General features: G+C 55.9%; 4 protein-coding genes across 6 annotated transcripts; 3 read left to right on the plus strand and 1 right to left on the minus strand.

Annotated features, from left to right (window-relative positions):
• Positions 1–528: 528 nt before the first annotated feature.
• CLIC1 (chloride intracellular channel 1) lies at positions 529–5,967 on the plus strand. Its single transcript, XM_008711884.2, has 6 exons — positions 529–785; positions 2,858–2,967; positions 3,172–3,297; positions 3,462–3,568; positions 4,380–4,561; positions 5,571–5,967. Exons 1-6 carry the CDS (start codon positions 747–749, stop codon positions 5,730–5,732), a joined length of 726 nt encoding a protein of 241 aa, XP_008710106.2. The 5' UTR covers positions 529–746; the 3' UTR covers positions 5,733–5,967.
• A 153-nt stretch (positions 5,968–6,120) lies between these two features.
• Positions 6,121–9,602, plus strand: DDAH2 (dimethylarginine dimethylaminohydrolase 2). 2 transcript variants are annotated; one of them, XM_040644820.1, is made up of 7 exons: positions 6,121–6,507; positions 7,348–7,707; positions 7,823–7,922; positions 8,050–8,123; positions 8,287–8,406; positions 8,936–9,085; positions 9,282–9,602. In XM_040644820.1, exons 2-7 carry the CDS (start codon positions 7,411–7,413, stop codon positions 9,396–9,398), a joined length of 858 nt encoding a protein of 285 aa, XP_040500754.1. In that variant the 5' UTR covers positions 6,121–6,507; positions 7,348–7,410; the 3' UTR covers positions 9,399–9,602. The 2 variants fall into 2 exon arrangements, with proteins under 2 accessions (XP_040500754.1, XP_008710108.1); XM_008711886.2 differs by lacking the exon at positions 6,121–6,507 and adding an exon at positions 6,524–7,207.
• Positions 9,603–9,902: 300 nt separating this feature from the next.
• Positions 9,903–13,193, minus strand: MPIG6B (megakaryocyte and platelet inhibitory receptor G6b). Of its 2 annotated transcripts, XM_040644822.1 has the most exons (6): positions 13,076–13,193; positions 12,518–12,865; positions 12,270–12,360; positions 11,865–11,905; positions 11,649–11,728; positions 9,903–11,515 (listed from the first exon to the last, which is right to left on the minus strand). In XM_040644822.1, exons 1-6 carry the CDS (start codon positions 13,134–13,136, stop codon positions 11,411–11,413), a joined length of 726 nt encoding a protein of 241 aa, XP_040500756.1. In that variant the 5' UTR covers positions 13,137–13,193; the 3' UTR covers positions 9,903–11,410. The 2 variants fall into 2 exon arrangements, with proteins under 2 accessions (XP_040500756.1, XP_040500757.1); XM_040644823.1 differs by lacking the exons at positions 11,865–11,905; positions 12,270–12,360.
• Positions 13,194–13,896: 703 nt separating this feature from the next.
• LY6G6C (lymphocyte antigen 6 family member G6C) lies at positions 13,897–17,440 on the plus strand. Its single transcript, XM_008711887.2, has 3 exons — positions 13,897–14,528; positions 16,238–16,348; positions 16,749–17,440. Exons 1-3 carry the CDS (start codon positions 14,477–14,479, stop codon positions 16,961–16,963), a joined length of 378 nt encoding a protein of 125 aa, XP_008710109.1. The 5' UTR covers positions 13,897–14,476; the 3' UTR covers positions 16,964–17,440.
• The last annotated feature ends 627 nt before the right edge of the window (positions 17,441–18,067 follow it).

The raw sequence follows: 18,067 nt of genomic DNA on the forward strand, positions 1-18,067 counted from the left end.
TGACTAGGCTACTGAGGACGAGCAGACCTCCCCCAGCCATGAGGCCCTTTGGCCCAGCTTCTTGTTTCCCTAGCAGAAGGCATGGGTATCTCCCCTCCCATCCCCTGCCCTACCTTTCACCACTCTCTTCCCCCAATCTCAGTGTCCACTTCCAAGTCCCTGTCCTGCTAGAGTCTGGAAGGAACGTGGGAAAAGGAATAAGCGACCACCTTTACATTCTGAAATTCCCTCCCTGGGCCCTCATGGGCTTGACCAAGCTGTTGGTGTCGTTTCTTGTGTGAGGGTGGAGTGAGAGTGTCCTCTGATTAATGCAGCAGGGAAACTGAGGCAGAAAAAAAAAAATCCTGTGTTCAAGGAGAGACGGGTGGAGAAACAAGGAGGTTCCCAGGATTCCCTCTCCTTAACGCTCCCATCCCTTACCCTCTCCCCTCTGGACCCACTCCCTAGACCGTCGAGTCCCGCCCCCCTCCTGTCCCCTCCCCAGGTTCAGGGCGGGGCCGGTCGGTGAGTCAGCGGCTCCCAGATCTAGCCCGGGAGGGGGTAGAGCTGGAGGGGCGGGGTGTGGGGTACCCTGGGCTGGTGGGGAAGCCGTGTCTCGTGTGAGCGTGTCTCATCGGGCTTGTGTTGCGCTGAAGGGACAGCCCGAGGTCTGGGGGAGAGAATCCCTGCCTGTGAGACCCGCCTTCCCGGCCCGGGCCCCTCCCAGTTCCCCCAGCGCCGGCCGCTTCCTGGTCCCCGTCGCAACCATGGCCGAAGAACAACCTCAGGTTGAATTGTTCGTGAAGGTAGGAACACCTTCTCGCGCGTAGGCCAGCCTCTCAATTCTGGAAGGCAACTCTCACCTTTACCCAGCTCCGGCCTTAACGCCCCAATCCCTTCCCTCCCGACCCCCACCCAACCCCACGTGCAGTCTTCAGTGTGCGCGCGTTGTGGGGGCGGCCTCGGGAGGGGAAGACGATTGTTGTGAGTGCGGGTATGAGAATTCTGTGCGCGACCCTGAAAAGTTTGTAGAAGTGCAAGTTTTCAGCAGCCTAAAGGGCCGGAAGGTAGAGAAGAAAGTCCCAGGAGTTGAGAATATTGCCGGGCTGGGGCGGGGGGGGGGGGGGGGGACGAGCTGATGGGAAGACTGGGAGAGAAGGGGGCAGTGGGACCCAACAGGGTGTGGGAGGATCAGAGGGAAGCATCAGGACAGGTGGTCCTACGGGAAGACCAGAGTGAGGGGTGTCTTGGGGGAGACTTGGACAAGTGTGCGAGTGTGTGTGTCTGTGTGTCTGTGTGTGTGTGGCAAGGCAGGTTTCAAGGAAGAGGGTGTGGTGAGGGAGGCTGAGAGGAGATCCAGGGGCAAGGACTGGTGGGGTGGAAGGAGATGGGAGGGTGGGAGTGGAGTAGTAGCGGGGCTGGAGAGGGGGTGGGCCCGGAAGGGTCCCCGGGACTTGGAGAAGCAAGAGAAAGGGAGGTGGCCAGATGGGAGTTTAGCTGGGGCTACCAGGATAAGTGGGGAGACGGATCAGAAGGAGGAAGAGATCTGGGTTAGGGTGTTTAGGGTTTGGGGGTTTTAGCAACAGGAGGAACAGGGTTGCCACAACTCTGTCCTGTGTGGGTGTGGATGAGAAACGGTGGTCCTTTGGCCTTCAGTGATGACAGCGGAGACAGCGGACTAGCGGACTTCACTCTTTCTGCTCTGCTCCCCTCCCCACTCACTGCAGGGGTGTTCTTACCCAATCCTGGACCTCATCTCTGCACCTCCCTCTCCGTCTGTGCCTCCTTGTTTGCACATTCCCCCCACCCTTCACTTTCCTGCCGCCTCTCTCTCCACTTCCCCCCTTTGTTCGTCCTTCTTTGTGCATTCCTGCCGCTTTCTCCCTCCTTGCTGCTTGGGGCTTCCTGGGAAGCCATTCCCTCTCCCTGTGCCCAGCCGTGCCTGGGTCCGCCCCCCCTTAGGTGTGGTCCCCACCTCACTCACACTCGCCTCAAGGGCCGTTTTTATTCCTGGCTGAGGCAGCGCTACAGATTCTGGCCTTGGGTCCAGTGAGAGGAGAGTTATCTGGAGCCGGGGCCGTGTGCTGGGAGACCCCGCAAGTAGTGTGTGGGGAAGAGGAAGGTGGCCCTCCGCTGCCCAGGCCTCAACCTCACAGGTCCCTGCCCCCACTCCTTGCCAGGAAGGAAGCTGCTGAGGCCGGAGACAGCGTGAGATGAATCACCCTCAGCCTAGGGGGAGGTCCCTTGGGGGATGAGGTCACCACTTGCCAATTAGAGGGCAGCCCCCCTCTTGCAAAGCCCTCTGCATCTTTAGGGTGAGGCTCTGGGCCCCTTGACTCCCCACCCAGCTGCCAGAAAGAGGGTGGAAGTATAGAGAACCAGAACTCTGGCTTTCAAACGCCACCATACCTTGTCCATTCGCAGGCTCTACCGCATTCAGGAGTCCAGGAATCCAGGCCTCTAGCCTACAACCCTGGCTTCACCAAAGTCCCTCTCTAGGGATGTGAGAGTTAAATAAGTTTTTGTATGTAAAGTGCTTAGAATAGCAGGTTAAAACTGTATTACTCTTTGTCTTCTCTCTCTAGGGTCGAGATCCTCCTGAGTTCTCCCAAATCCAAACCCTCTGCCTACCTCCCACCTGTCCTGAACTCTCTGGGGAACCAGAAGCTGACCTTTGCAGAAAACTTTCCCACTGATCTGCCCTAGGTTTGCTCCACCTCCAGAGTGGAGAGCCCACGCTGGGGAGAGCTTTTAGTAGTGAGACTGCATGTCATGACTAGGCAGAAAACAGCGTGATCTGAGAGTAGGAGGTGCAGAGAATGGCCTGGGGTAGGTGGGGTGTACCAGGCCTGACCTTGGGGTGGGGGTTACTTTTCAGGCTGGCAGTGACGGGGCCAAGATTGGGAACTGCCCCTTCTCCCAGAGACTGTTCATGGTGCTCTGGCTCAAGGGAGTCACCTTCAACGTCACCACTGTTGACACCAAGAGGTGGGCCAATTTCTGTTCCTCTAAACACCCCTTGTGCACACACATGTGCACACACACGCTCACCCATCTTAGTCCTTTCATCCTGCTCCTTTTCCCCCTCCCTCTACCACCCAGAGCTCCTTTTTCTTCCCACATCCCTCCACCTCCCCTTTCTGATTCTCCCTGACCCGCTTTTCTTGTCCTGATGCCTGGCCTCTTCTCCAGGCGGACCGAGACAGTTCAGAAGCTGTGCCCAGGAGGGCAGCTCCCATTCNNNCTGTATGGCACCGAAGTACACACAGATACCAACAAGATTGAGGAGTTTCTGGAGGCAGTGCTGTGCCCTCCCAGGTACAAGGGCATTTGGAAAGGAAGGGGTGAGTAGGGTAGCTGGGAGACTCTAGGAAAGAGAGAGGTTGAAGAAATGGAAAACTGAAATGGTGGTGGGCTGGAGCAGGGGAGCTGAGGCTTTTCCCCAGAGGATATCTTCTCCTGTTTCTCCTCCTGGCTTTCAGGTACCCCAAGCTGGCAGCTCTGAACCCTGAATCCAACACGGCGGGGCTGGACATATTTGCCAAATTTTCTGCTTACATCAAGAATTCAAACCCAGCACTCAATGATAGTGAGTCTCAAGGGTTGGAGGCCGGGGTCCTAGGAGGAATGGAGAATATCCAGGGATTGGGAGGCATTGGGGCACTGGAAATTCTGATATTGGGGAGATGGAGCAGATTTTGGCAAACCTTCACTGCCTCCCACCCCAGCCCCCTTATTTTTGTTTAAACCCCATATTTCCTTGCATTTTCATTGGCTGTGACTTTTAAGTTTCTCTCGTTTGTCAGCTAGCCTCTCCTGCACCACTGGGGAGGTTAGTTGGGTTGGCTGCTGGCCTGTTTTCTGGCAGAAGAGGGTTGTGCTTAAGAACAGTGACTCTAGGGGCACCTGGGTGTCTCAGTTGGTTGTGTCTGCGTTTGGCTCAGATCATGATCTCAGGGTCCTGGGATCAAGCCCTGCATCCAGTCCAGCTCCCTACTCAACAGGGAGTCTGCTTCTCCCTCTCCCACTCTCCCTGCTTGCGCTTTCTGTCTCTGTCAAATAAATAAAATCTTAAAAACAACAACGACTCTAGATCCAGACAATCTGAGTACAAACCCTACTAGCCATGTGACATTGGGCAATTCATTTAATCTCTCTGTAAATCCATTTCCAGATCTATAAAATGAGGATAACAATGCCTATTTCATGGGTTGATGTGAGAATTAAATGAGTTTATGTAAAATGCTTAGAATAACACATGGAAAACGAACTATATTTGTGTCAGATACTATTATTTTGGACTGGCCTCACCATTAGTATTCATTCACCTCCCACTCCCCAGGACCTCCGGGACTATGTCACTCTCCTGATGTTCTTACCAATTCCCCTTTCTTGCACAGATCTGGAGAAGGGGCTCCTGAAAGCCCTGAAAGTTTTAGACAATTACTTGACATCCCCCCTCCCAGAGGAAGTGGATGAGACCAGTGCTGAGGACGAGGGCATCTCTCAGAGGAAGTTTCTGGATGGCAATGAGCTCACTCTGGCTGACTGCAACCTATTGCCAAAGCTCCACATAGTACAGGTGGGTGGTCATTGTATGAGCAGAGGGTGGCCACTGGGATGGCTCTTTAAGAAGCTCCCACACAGGTTTCCCATGACAACCACTCCAAAGGTGGTTTCTTTCTTAAGATGGTTTCTATGGATTGCTACCAACAGCAGACACACCTCATTCCTTCTTGCCAGTCATTGCTGCAAGGCCATTGCTTGAGAGAATTACGTTCCATGATACAGGCTGTGGGTGCAAACAGACTGGCCGGGAGTGACATACCCCAGTGTTGCTGTAAGAGCGCTCTTCCTGTCTCTCTCACTGCCGAATCCCCCCATCAGACAAAGCAGGCTTTTCTGAAAATCAAAGCTTTAACTCTTTTTATAACATCGGTCTCCACTTTGTCTTGTGGCGAAAAATGAAAACTGCTGGTTCCCATGTTTGTGTCTTAGCCTCAGAGCTGTGGTTTAGTTTGTGAAACATAGGCCTAATGTCAGTCTGCCACAGACCTCTGTATTGAACTTCTGTGTACTAGGCACTGAAAAGATAGATGACGATTGGTCCTTGCCCTCAAAAGATTTGAAATCTAGCTAGGAAGATAGAACAGTCACATGAAAGTTAAATAGCAAAACATGATTAAAAGCCAAATGAAAAATAGGGACAAAAGTCACTATGGAAATTCAAGTGGAGAGTTTTCCGATTTGTGAATTAGCATCTCGGTAAAATCAGGAAGAGAGAAAGGCACCTTGGAACTGGTGGGCTGAGAAGGGGTTGGTTGTAAATGGCCAGGATTTCAGTGAGTCGAGAGGAAGGGCGGAGACAGAAGATCGTGAGGAGTTAAGAAAGCCGACTGGAGAGGATGATTCATATGGGAGGTAAGAATCACAGGAAGAGAAGCCAGAGAGTGGGGGTTCTTGAATGCCTGGACAGGAAGGCTAGATTTTATCCTGTTAAGTCTTGGGAGAAGGAAAAGACCAAGAACCTGGCAGCCAGTGTGGGTCCCCTGAGGCTAACATGTTGGTCCCTCTGCTCTCCGCACCCCCAGGTGGTATGTAAGAAGTACAGGGGATTCTCCATCCCGGAGGCGTTCCGTGGAGTGCATCGGTACTTGCGCAATGCCTATGCCCGGGAAGAGTTTGCCTCCACCTGTCCGGATGATGAGGAGATCGAGCTGGCTTACGAGCAAGTGGCCAAGGCCCTCAAATAAGTGCCTCCTGAGGCTCTGTCTCCCCTCTCCATTTTCTCTACAAAGACACCAGCGGGTTTCCACGTGGCTATCCAAGGGACACACTCCAAAATGGCCAGTGGGCAGAGAATCCTGGAGCACTTGTGCAGGGCTGGCTGGGGGGCTGAGGGGAAAGATGGGGAATCTAGGTAAGATTTTTATTGTGGGGTGGTGCGGGTAGGACAGTGTATTTCAGTAATAAAATACAGAATGAAAATACAGTGTCGTTTTACACAAAGGGGGCTTGAGTGTGGGTAACACGGAATGAAAGGTGGGTCAGTGACCTTTAGCTCAGGGCCGAAGCCAGGAATTTAGAAGAGGGGTATTTGTGGTCAGGCTTCCATTCTTCGTGCCGGTCCACCATAACGCTGTCTTGTGGTCCATGTCGCATTTGCAGCCCAGCCGCCAGGGCCAGCCAGATCTGGGTGGGCCTGGGCAGCACTCACGGGGCGGGGCCGAGTTCTGAGGAGGGGAACGCGGTCCCCGTGGGGTGGGCGCGGCGTAGCAGGGCGGAATGGGCGTGGTCTCGAGAAGCCCTGCCCCGTCCCGCTTAGACAATGCCCCGGAGCCGCCAGACCGTCGCGCCCCCGCCCCACCGTAGTTCTTGAGCTCGCCTACCCAGGGACCCCTCAAAAGCCAAGAGCTCCAGTCCCCGAGGCTTGAAGACTAGGACTCCCATCTCCAACCAACTCTGTCCTCAGGGGGGTGGGACCCCAGCCAAGATCACAGAGCGCAGGAGTCGCGGTGGCCGCTGGAGGTGAGTCTAGGGGTTGGCGATGTCCCCTGGACGGTGTGCGGGCCGGAGCTTGAGGGTGCCGGGCCCGTGCTTGCAACGGACAGAGTGCGGGAGGCCGAAATTTGGGTGCGGAGCTGAATGGGGTAGACTTTGGGGAAGATGGACCGGGAGACAGGGTCCTGGAGCCGGGAGCGGCGTCTGCTCCCTGGGACCACGCCCCCGGTTTCCCCGCCCCTTGGATTTCGTTTTTAGACCTCTCCCAGTCCTCCGGGACTAGGTCTGGTTTATACTGGGTCGCGCTAGGGGCAGAACGACCGGCCGGGTTGGAGAGAAGCTATTTAACTCCTTAGGTTCTAATTCCTCCCTCGTTGCCCCTCTTCCGCTCTCTCGTTTGGGCATTAAGGACTTCCACTTCCCTGTCCCTGAATCTCTCCCCAGCTGTCTCCTCCTGTCCCATAACCCCTTTGGGTCCCTCGCCGCACTTCGGGTCCCTATGGCAGCGAGCAGCTGAGGGTTAAGGGGGCGGGGCCGTTGCATTTTTGGGGAGTGAGCGCATCCTAGCGGCTGCCAAGAGGGGCGCCTAGCAGGGACCTCGCGAAGCCCCCGAACAGGGGCAACAGGTGTTTTGAATATTAGGGGTCCCGGTCTTGTTGCTCGGACTCCCTCCCAAGAAGCAGACCCAGAAGGGTGCGGGATGGAATGGGGTCGGCAGGAGAGGAAGGTCTGGAGGGGGTGGGGCGAAGTGGGAGGGGCGCCCGGAGATGGCAGAAGGAAGACCCGGGCGCTCTTAACCACCCCCCTACGCCCTTCTGTGGATGTCTCTTTCTCTGCCTCCCCCTTTCTGTCTCTTTTCCCAGGCAGGTGAAGTAAAAAGAGAAAACTAAGAAATCAGCGCGGCCGGAGAGGGAAGACTGTGTGGATGGGATGGGGACGCCAGGGGAGGGGCTGGGCCGCTGCTCCCATGCCCTGATCCGGGGGGTTCCGGAGAGCCTGGCTTCGGGGGAGGGTGCGGGGGCTGGCCTCCCAGCTCTGGACCTGGCTAAAGCTCAGAGGGAGCACGGGGTACTGGGGGGTAAACTGAGGCAGCGATTGGGGCTGCAGCTGCTAGAACTGCCTCCTGAAGAGTCGCTGCCGCTGGGACCGCTGCTTGGTGACACCGCCGTGATCCAAGGGGACACGGCCCTAATTACGCGTCCCTGGAGTCCCGCCCGCAGGCCGGAGGTGAGCACCAGGGTCGGGGATTGGAGGGTAAGGGGAAAGGAGGAGCTGGACGTGCGGGGCTTTAAGAATTGCGGGTGGGAATGTCTCTGCCCCGCGCCCTCTTTCCTGCCCGAAGGTCGAGGGAGTCCGCAAAGCCCTTCAGGACCTTGGGCTCCGGATTGTGGAGATGGGGGATGAGAACGCGACGCTGGATGGCACTGATGTTCTCTTTACGGGTGAGGCTGAGGTGCCTGCATCCCTGGGGCTTGGCATTGGGAAGCATCGTTGGGGAGACTAGGCCACGTCGGGCCTTGTTTCCAGCTCAGTCTCGCTCTCAAACCTCCGCGGCCTCCCTGGGCTCAGGCCGGGAGTTTTTCGTAGGCCTCTCCAAGTGGACCAATCACCGAGGAGCTGAGATCGTGGCGGACACGTTCCGGGTGAGGAGCGGGACCAGCTTCGTGCTGGGGAGGTGGGGAGCGGATGGGGTAGGAGGGGCGCAGGGAGGGGGCGCGGAGTAGGGAGGAGCCCAGAGCAATCTGTGTTTGAGGGAATCCCCTCACCCCTCCCGCGTCCCTGAATAATTTCCCTTGTTGCCCCTAGGATTTCGCTGTCTCCACAGTACCGGTATCGGGCCCCTCCCACCTGCGCGGCCTCTGCGGCATGGGGGGACCCCGCACTGTCGTGGCTGGTAGCAGCGACGCTGCCCAAAAGGCTGTCAGGGTGAGGAGGGGCGGGGTTGGAGTGGGGCAGGTTGGGGCGCGGCCAACAAAAGTGGGCGTGGCTCCTGGCTCGGGAGGCGGAAAGCCGGGAGGTTCAGAGACTTAATTCCAACCCCGGCCCTCACGGAGCCGTCCATCTAGCATGAAAACACGTCAGAAAGCAAGAAGTCACTATAGCAGGACAGGGACGCGGAACACAGTCGATTAACATCGTCTTCCCGGGTTTCAGGAAACTTCCCAAAGGTGGCATCTAAGCTATGACGAAGAATGGATGAGATTGACTGGTGGGGGCTGGAGAAGGGGAGAAGAGGGTTGCGGGTAGTAAGAACTGCGTGTGTGTCCGAGGTGGAACCTAACAAAGGTCACTAAAACGCTTAGAACAGTGCCTGACACATACTAAGGGAAGTGCTTCCTATCATGATTATACAACAAATGTAGCTGTGTCCCCAGTCCTTAATGGTGGTAGGGCCATCAGACTTGGTTGTGCAGTGGCTCTAGGACGTGACCACTTCCTCTTTCCTCTCTCTCAGGCGATGGCAGTGTTGACAGACCACCCCTACGCGTCCCTGACCCTCCCAGATGACGCAGCTGCTGACTGTCTCTTTTTGCGACCCGGGCTGCCTGGTGTGCCCCCTTTTCTCCTGCACCGTGGAGGCGGGGACCTGCCCAACAGCCAGGAGGTGAGGGAGAGCAGGAGCTCCACCACCACCAACAACCAGAGGAAGGAGTCTCAGGCCTTCCTGGTGGGATGAAGATGGGGTACCTTCTCTAGAAGCAAGGGGGGGGGGGAGTGCCACTCTGAGCTGGCTCCAAGAAGGGCCTGGCTGTGGCCTCAGGGTCTTACTCCCCTCTCCCCGCTTCATGTCCTCCCTGCAGGCACTGCAGAAGCTCTCTGATGTCACCCTGGTACCTGTGTCCTGCTCGGAACTGGAGAAGGCAGGCGCCGGGCTCAGTTCCCTCTGCCTGGTGCTCAGCACGCGCCCCCACAGCTGAGGGCCTGGCCTTAGGGTTCTGGCTGGCCAGGGGTAGGGCAGCATAGGGAGTAGAAGGGGAAGGAGGCTTAGATAGAGGACGGTGAATAAGTAGTAGTGGGGAGAAGGCCCCAAAATGGGGGGGAGGGCTTAGTGTGGGAAAAGGGATAGAGTCCATTGGGTGAGTCCTCTTCCTCAGAACTAATAAAACAGAACTGACCTTTTAGACTGGGCTGTGGCTGGTGTCTTACTGGGATAGGGCAGGGCTGAAATCTGAGGTTGAGGTTAGTCTTTCATTCATCAAACCCTCGTTAGGCACTTACTGACTCACTGCCCAGCCCTATCGTAGGTTTTTGGGCACAAGACGGACAGGATAGCATTTCTGTTGTGGGAAGCGTTTATGAGGTAGAGAAGAAAGAATAGGGTGGCTCACTCAGTTTATCTAAATGTCAGATGATTCAGAGACTGGTAGATTACCAACCCACCCCTAGTTGATAGAGAAGAAGAAGAGAGGCTTCCAGGGACGTCCATTTTCATTCACTCATTTACTGAGGCTTAGCAGTAGTATAAAAGGGTCAGTCTCCCGATAGCAGGGAACTCACAGTACATTGAAATTGAAATACAGGTTGTGATGGAACAAGTCACAGGGTGTTGTTGCTAAGAGATAAATAGGGAGACTGCCTGCAGGATCAAAATGTATGCAGGGGTGGGCAGAGAGGGTCAGGCATGGCTTCCCAGAAATGACTACATTTCAACTAAGTCTTGGGGCTAAAGAAGAATTAGCCAGGAAGGTAGTGGGGAGGAGGAAGAAGGGTGACCCAGGACTTGTGTGGCGTGAAGGCACATTTGGAGGCTGGGATAATCTCTCCCAGGCTGGCATGCTGTGCGTATGTGGAGTGACAGAGACAAGCCTGGAGGGTAGGCAGAGTGCTGCCAGCACCTTGTACCCAAAGCCAGGGCCCATGGGTCCAGAGCTGAAGGTTACGGAAAGAAATCCTGCAACTCTGGAAGACAGGCTGTGAGGAGAAGCTTCACATTTGGGGAGGATCTCTCTGGCTTCAGGGAGGAGGGCAGGGGCAAGAGGATGAGGTGGGGCTGTGAGTCACCCAGGGAGGAAATGAGGAGAGTATATTCAGGTGGCAGCCCTGGGCGTGAAGAAGGGTATGGATTTCACAGTGACATTAAAATAGAAAGACAGGACTTGGTTCATTGTGTGGGAGTGAGCAGAAGGAGGTCTGCATGACTCCCAGTTTCTGGCTTAGGCAACTCATCAAGAGAGACTGCAGAGGAGGATTAAGTGAATGACGATGAGTTGGGTTTTGGATATGCTGTGGGCAAAATGCCTACGGCCAACCAGGCAGGGATATCCCGGGGATGAATGGGAAATCCCATTACTTGAGATCTGAGCTGGAAAGAGTTCTGAGTTGGTGCTTGCAGAGGTGAGGGCTGAGGACTGGCTGTGGATGACAGATTACCAGAAGAGAGGGAAGTCAGATAAAGAACCTAGAACGGTGGGGAATACTATGGGGGTTGGGAGCAAGGAAGAAGAGTCCAAAAGGAAGACGCCAGCATTAAAGAAGGAAGAAATCAAAGACCAAGCTAAGAACTCTACTGGGTGTGGCCATTAGGACCTCACTGGCAACCTCATGGAGAGCTGATGAGCAGTGGGAGTGGAGTGAAGGAAAAGACAAGGCGTAGGCCCCTGGTTCAAAGAGCTGGACTGTAGAGGGAAGGGAAAAGACAGACAACTATCTAGGACTTGTTGATGTCTTAAGAGAGGGACGCAGGGCTGGATCAGGTTTAGAGAGGGCACCAGTGGTGAAGAACACATGTAAGTTATAGGAGATATGGGGTAACCGGAGGAGCAAGGTCAGTGGCAGAGATAGCAGGGAACCCAGGGCTCCTGATGCTCAGGCTAGCACTCATTTCTATCCTGTGGTGCATTTCTTTGCCAGGTGAGGGGCCAAGAAGGGGTGGGGAGTTGTGGGGAGGTGGGAACCTCCAGCTTGTGAGGTTTGGAATAAGGGCTTCCCTTCAAACTACAACCGCATAGATGGTGGAGGCATCAGTCGGGACCACTGGGGACAACCGCAGGGGCCTTCTGAAGGCCAGATGATCCAGGTCTGCGTAGAGCAGGCTCTGAAAGATGGGGAGGAAGGCAGGAGGGTCTCAGAAGTCTGACTCGCTGGGGGATTCGGGGATTCAGACCTCTTTCTCGGTCTACTTTTCTCGGGGATTCTGGCCAACCCCCTTCCAATCCCCAGGCCCTTACCGCCTCCTGGTCCAGGTCCCCTGCAGTCTTAGGCTCCTCCTCCTTTACTGGCCTCTGGGGCTTGACTTTCACGAGTGGATCTGTATAGCGGAGACAGAGCTGAAGAACTGAGAGGGAGTGACTTACACTGTGCTCCCAGCAAGGGCTCAGACTCAGGAATTGAGAGGTGGGAAATGTGGGAGCAGTAGAAGGAAAACGGGGTGGAGTTAGTCTCACCAAATCTGGGGAGTGGTCGAGGCGGGTGCGGGGGTGATCGTCTGTAACGGATGTATAAGTCTTTGAGAGCCACCAATTTTGTCTCTCGTCCTCCTCGGGGCCAACAGCAACCCAGCAACTCGAAGGCTCAGACCCGCAAAACAATTTAGGCTCCACCCCCACAGATAGTTCCGCCCACGCTCTGATCCAGCTCAGGCTCTAGCTTCGCCTCCCTAGCCAGGGCTCCGCCTACCAGCCTGCGGCCTCGGCCCAAGTGTTGACCTCCACCCCACCCCCCCGCACCCCCTTCTTCTCTAAACCACACGCTGGAGCTCTAGGTCTAGCTTCTGTCTGAAAAGGTTATGGTCCTGCCCCTCCCGCCTCTGGTCGCGACCCATTTAACCAGGCCCCGCCCATTGTGCTCACCTGAGCCACCACCAGACCACGCCTAACGCCCCGAGTCCCAGCACCAGCCCAGCGCCCAGCAGGGGGATCAGGAGCTGGGGATTCATGGACCCTGGGGGAAGGGAGGGCGGGGTGGTGGTGGATACTGAAGTCAGGGGTGCGAAGACAGAGAACTAGCGCTCCCGCCCAGGAACCCCCCAGCCAAGGCCTCTCTCCCTCCCGAGGGTGTGTGTCCGAGTTAAGTGCCGTGAGCAAAGGCCTGGACCTACCGTGGGTAGGCCCCGGTGCCCTGCAATCAGCCCCGTCCCCTAGCACGTGAAGCACCGTACGGCTTTCTTCCTCGTGGCGGCCCCTGCAGAAAAAGGTGCCTGAGTCCCCCGCGCTCAGGAGTAGCTCCAGCCGCCGGATACTAGGGTCCAGGGCACGTAGGCGACCAGCAAAGGGCTGGACTGGAGACACGGTGGGGGTCCCGCTCGATGAGGCCCACAGGATTGGGCGGCGTCCTTTGGCCAGGCCCTTGCAGGCCGGGAAGCTAGGGGCCCAGGCCCAGCGGATGGGATGCGAGACCCCTACGCAGGAGAAATTCACCCGGTCTCCAGGGCGGCCGTCCAGTGAAGCTGGGGTTGCAGGAGACAGGGGTTAGGGCAAGTCCACAGGGCGAGCCGAACCCCACTCCCGTCTCCTCCCTCTGCCCCCTCTCCCCTTTCCTCTGCGCTCCCGCCAGCCTGGATCATCCCACACACATCAACCCTCCCCTCCCCATCGCTCGCCCCTCCCTCAGTCTTTCTTCGCTTCCATTCCAATTTTCCTAGGGGGAGATGGCTTACCCCCGGGGTCCCCCTGGGCCCTTGACAGCAGCAACGGCAGCAGCTGCAGAACCAGAGCCATGGCTGGGATGTGGTAGGGATAGGAGGCGAGTGTATCAGCGAAGGAGACCGGAGGGAAACTGGGGGGTGGGGAGGGGCGCGTTGGGGGCTCCGATAAGAGCGGGGCGGGGCTACCAGCTGCCTGGATCCCTCTGGGAGTCCTCGCTGGCTCGCTCACAACCCTCAAACAATACTCAGTTGAAAGTGGTACTCAGACTGGTTACAGAAGCACTTTCTGGTACTTTGACTCCTGCAGGGTAGCAGTGGCCCCGAGCATCCTGGCTGTCTGAGTTCAAGTCCTGCCTTCGCCAACTACTAGCTGAGTGACGTGGGCGAGTCGTTTAACTTCTCTGGGCCTGTTCGTTCATCTGTAAAACAGGGATAAAAGCACCTACCTTCTAGAGTATTGAGAAATAAAAAGAGTAATACATCTAAACCGCCTAGAACAATGGCGGGCACACAGAAGCCCTGGCTGCTCACCATTACCATCATTGCAACTTCTGTTCTTGTTCTAGGTTCTACTTCACCTCTCTGTGCCCACGCTGTCCCTCCTGGCCAATGGTCCTCCACCCAAACTGGCAGGTTTTGATTTGGGAGACACTTTGGAGCCGGCCACATGCCCCACACCCTGGACGTCATTGGCCCTCACTGAACTAGAGCAACCCAGGCCAGGCCAAGCCCTCGTTTAGCCAGGGCAGGTTCCAAGAACCTTCTATGCGCCTGAGGCAGCACCTCGGCAGGCAGCCCCAGCCTATGCCTCTGCTGTTGTGACATCACAGAAGCCCTTGTTGACATCACAAACCCTTCATCCTTCATCCTGTGGCTGAGCAGGGGTTGGGAAGACCATGTCAAGGCTGAATCCAGATTAAGTTGGCCCCTTCTGTCCTCAGTTTCTGCTCACATGCCCCTACCAACGCCCCCCAGGAACCCAAACTGGGCAATTAGTGTGGGCCGCACCACACTGCCCATTTCCCAGGAAGCAGGCGGCACTGCCACCACAGCCGCTGTAACATCACAGGGGCCTTGATGATGCCTTTTTAGAGGACTGGGCAGGCAGGGCTGTCAGCTGGAAACCAGGAGGGGTGTCTTGGCCTGAAACCAAGAACCAAAATGGAGCTGGCCCTGAGTGTACCTACCCTGCACTACCCCTCTCTCCCATCCCTACTCCCTCACCGAGTTCTGCTTAGTCCCTCCCCACCCCTGGTCATCTGGGTGTAAATGGGGAAGGAGGGGCCACCAGAGGCAGGGAAGGGAGGGACCGTTGGGATTATAAATTCCAAAAAGGCCACTCAACTCGCAGAGCTGGATCCCTGAAAATCTCTCTCAGCTGCTGCACTAGCTACCATCCCCGGGACCCTCATCATGAAAGGCCTTCTCCTGCTCACCCTGTCTGCTCTGCTCTGCTGGGTCTCAGGTGAGCACCGGGGGGCCCTAGGGACTTCTACACCTTACCCCACCCATTGCCCTCCTTTGCCCACTGCTCGGGATCCCAAGAATCCCTAGCCCCAGCCAGCACAGCTCTCCCACGCCTCCCTGTGACAGGGCCCTTGTTCCATTTCTCAAGGATCCATGTGTCCTTCACACTTCTCCCCACCTCCAAGACCCACTCTTTTAACCTGCCAGGGCTCCAGGTCCCCTGTCCCCCATTCCATGACCAAACCCAGCTTACTGCTTTCTCCCCTCACCACCTGCACTCAGCGGAGTCCTCCCAGAAACCTAGGCATCCAGCCTGGGGCTTCTTGTGCGCCCCACCCTCCCCACCTACTCCTTCGATTCTGTTCTGTCCTTCAAGCAGTGGCCTTTACTAGTTCAGCGCTGCTATTCCCTGGGGAGCATACCCTCAGGGACACAAGCTTTCTGGAGGGTCCCAGTGATCTCCCAGAACCTCCTGGGGAACTAGAGAGATACCCCAGCCTTCTAGGGTGGGAATGCCAGGGCTGCTCGCCCCCAGGGTGAAGTGGATTTGTTCCACAGAGGTGCAGTCACTGGGCTCCTCTACCCTTGGATTGAACCCCACCTTCACCAAACTTGGCTCATGCAAGCCTAGAATTAGCTGAGGTGGGAGATTGGAGGGTGACACTTTCTGCACCCACCCTCTCCATTCTCATAAGGTGCTCAGACAGTACCTGCTTATCTTCTCCCCACATATTATTCCTTCCTGTTCGAGAGCTGCCGGGGTGAGAGGATCCCACTCGGGTCCCGTTCCTCTGCCCACTCTCATGGTGGCCCCAGGTGGTGAGAGTAAACTGCTAACGCTGGCCACAGGTGCCTTTGTTGCCAGCCTCAAGTCCCAAGCCATTGATGCAAGTGTTGCAACCATGATTTTTATTTTATTTATTGGTGCTTTTTTAAGATTTTATTAATTTGAGGGGCGCCTGGGTGGCTCAGATGTTAAGTGCCTGTTTTCGGCTCAGGTCACGATCCCAGCGTCCTGACATCGAGCCCTGCATCAGGCTCCCTGCTCGGCGGGAAGCCTGCTTCTCCCTCTCACACTCCCCTTGCATGTGTTCCCTCTCTTGCTGTCTCTGTCAAATCTTTTTTTAAGATTTTATTTATTTGAGAGAGGGTGAGCGAGCACAAGCAGGGGGAGCTGCAGAGGGAAAGGGAGAAACAGGCTCCCAGGGAGCCCAATGTGGGGCTCGATCGCGGGACCCCGAGGTTGTGACCTGAGCCAAAGACAGACGCTTAACCAACTGAGCCACCCAGGCACCCCAACAACAACATGATTTTTCTTTGTAGTATTTCTTCCCATTTCAAGTCTCCGTCTGTGACGTCTTCTGAATTCCTTCGTCTTTTCCCCCACCTCCTCCATTCCTTGCCCACGGTACTCTCACATTCCATCTATCCCTAGCCCCATGTTTTTGTTGGTAGCTCTGCCCCTCTTGACTCATCCCCAATGGGGTGGGGTGCAGGACGATATTTAGGGTGTAGACATTCACAGAGCAACAACTCCACCCTCACCCACTTCCACTTTTTCTGCTTCACTCACCTGCTCTGTCACCACCAAACCCAACAGGTCAGAACACCTACTTGATTGGCTCTTCTCCACCCTACCCCACAGCTCGGCTGGTCCTCAGGTGAGTCAGACACCCCATCACGTCAGCCTGACTTGTGTCTTCCCAGCTGACATTCGCTGTCACTCCTGCTACAAAGTGCCCGTGCTGGGCTGTGTGGACCGGCAATCCTGCCGCCTGGAACCAGGACAGCAGTGCCTCACAACAAATGTGTACCTCGGTAATATCCCCCTCTTTAGTGGGGAGAGGGGGCCGGTGGGAGACTCTATGCCGAGGGCCGAGACCCAACTGTGGCTCAGACTGAGATGGGACAGTCCCAGCAATGATGATATTTGGCCAAGGATTCTTATGTGCCAGGCACCATTCTATGACTTTACATGTATTGTAGACAGTAACAAGTCCAAGGCCTCACAGCCACAAGTCCAAGGACCAAGATGGGCGTGAGGGCGGTGGGGGACAGAAGTGCAGGAGGACAGTCAGACTTACTGAGAAGAGATAAGGAGGGGAGGGCCATGGGAAGAGTCAGGAAGGAAGCCTGGTGGGTGCATGGGGAGGGGAGGTGGACATAGGCAGGCCAGGCACCCGTCCTAGCTGACCCCATGGCCCACTCCTACCCTCAGGTAAGATGTGGGTTTTCTCCAACCTTCGATGTGGCACACCGGAAGAACCTTGTCGGGAGACCTTCAACCAAACCAACCACAAGCTAGGCCTGACCTATAACACCACCTGTTGCAACAAAGACAACTGCAATAGCCCAGCCCCTCGGCCCACCCCAGCCCTGGCCCTTGTCCTCCTCACCTCTGTGGCTGGCCTTGGCCTCTGGCTGCTGCACTGAGACTCATTCCATGGCTGTCCCTCCTCCCACCTGTCTTAGCCTGAGTTTAGCCCTGTGTCTCCTTGTCCGCCATCTCCCTACACTGGTCTCTCCTTAACTCCCTTCACTCAGAAAAGCATTTCTCCAGGCTCTTCACATTTCTTTAATTAGACAGTGGTCTCCCCACCCATCCTTCCACCTTACATCCTCCACTTGGCTTTTCCCGAGTCCCTTCCCACATCCCTCTCAACCTCCCAGATCCTCCATTGGTCCCCAGAAGAGCTCTGCCCTTTGTGTCCTGCACTCTACTGTGCCCAGTGTGGGGAGGGATAGAGATCTGGGCCTGAAACAGGGCTTCTGTCCTGTCCCCTGCAAAGGCTCCCAGGAAGGACCTGATGACCTCACTGTATGGGGTTGATTCCCCAAACCCTGGCCCCCATACATACCTCATACGCATGCTCACCTCTTTGCATTTTGAGTAATAAATGTCTATGTCTGATAAATTGTGTGTTTATTGTCAAAAGACCTGTTGTCAGAGGCCCCCTCTCAGGAAATAACACTCTCAGCTCCTGCCCTTCTCCAAGAACCCTCCAGGTAGTTTCCCTGGGAGGCTGGGCTGAGGCGAATGGAGAAACGAGTTTTTCAGGCCTCCATCCTTCCTTCCTGTGTCTGGGATTGGCACACAGTTCCCAGGGTTTGGAGCAACAATCCTTATCCCAAATTTAGCGCACACCTTTGATGTACTGCCAAGAAGGAGTTGCAGCCTGGCTTGAGGGCTCCCCCAAAAGGCTAGGAGGGCTACATGGGGATCCTCGTAGCAGGCCCCAGTCCCTCAGGTTAGACTCAAGGGGCTCACATGGCCAGGTTACTAAGCAGGGCACCAAGCAATCCTCCCATCATGGTGCTTGCATTTCCTTTCTCAATCCTATAGATTCACATTGGGAACCAAGTTGCAAACGGGAGAGGGGAGAACAAACCCAACCAGGTTCTTTGATTCCTGGTGACCCCAACTCAGCCCAGAGCCCACTCCCCTCAGTGGTCCTCACTGCTAGGGAGGATTCTCCCTAGCAATAGGATCCAGGAGTCACTTAGGGCAGAGTCTCCATTGCCCTTTGGGGTTTCATT

This window comes from Ursus maritimus, unplaced genomic scaffold (assembly GCF_017311325.1).
Source record: "Ursus maritimus isolate PB19 unplaced genomic scaffold, ASM1731132v1 scaffold_30, whole genome shotgun sequence".
NCBI lineage: Eukaryota > Metazoa > Chordata > Mammalia > Carnivora > Ursidae > Ursus > Ursus maritimus.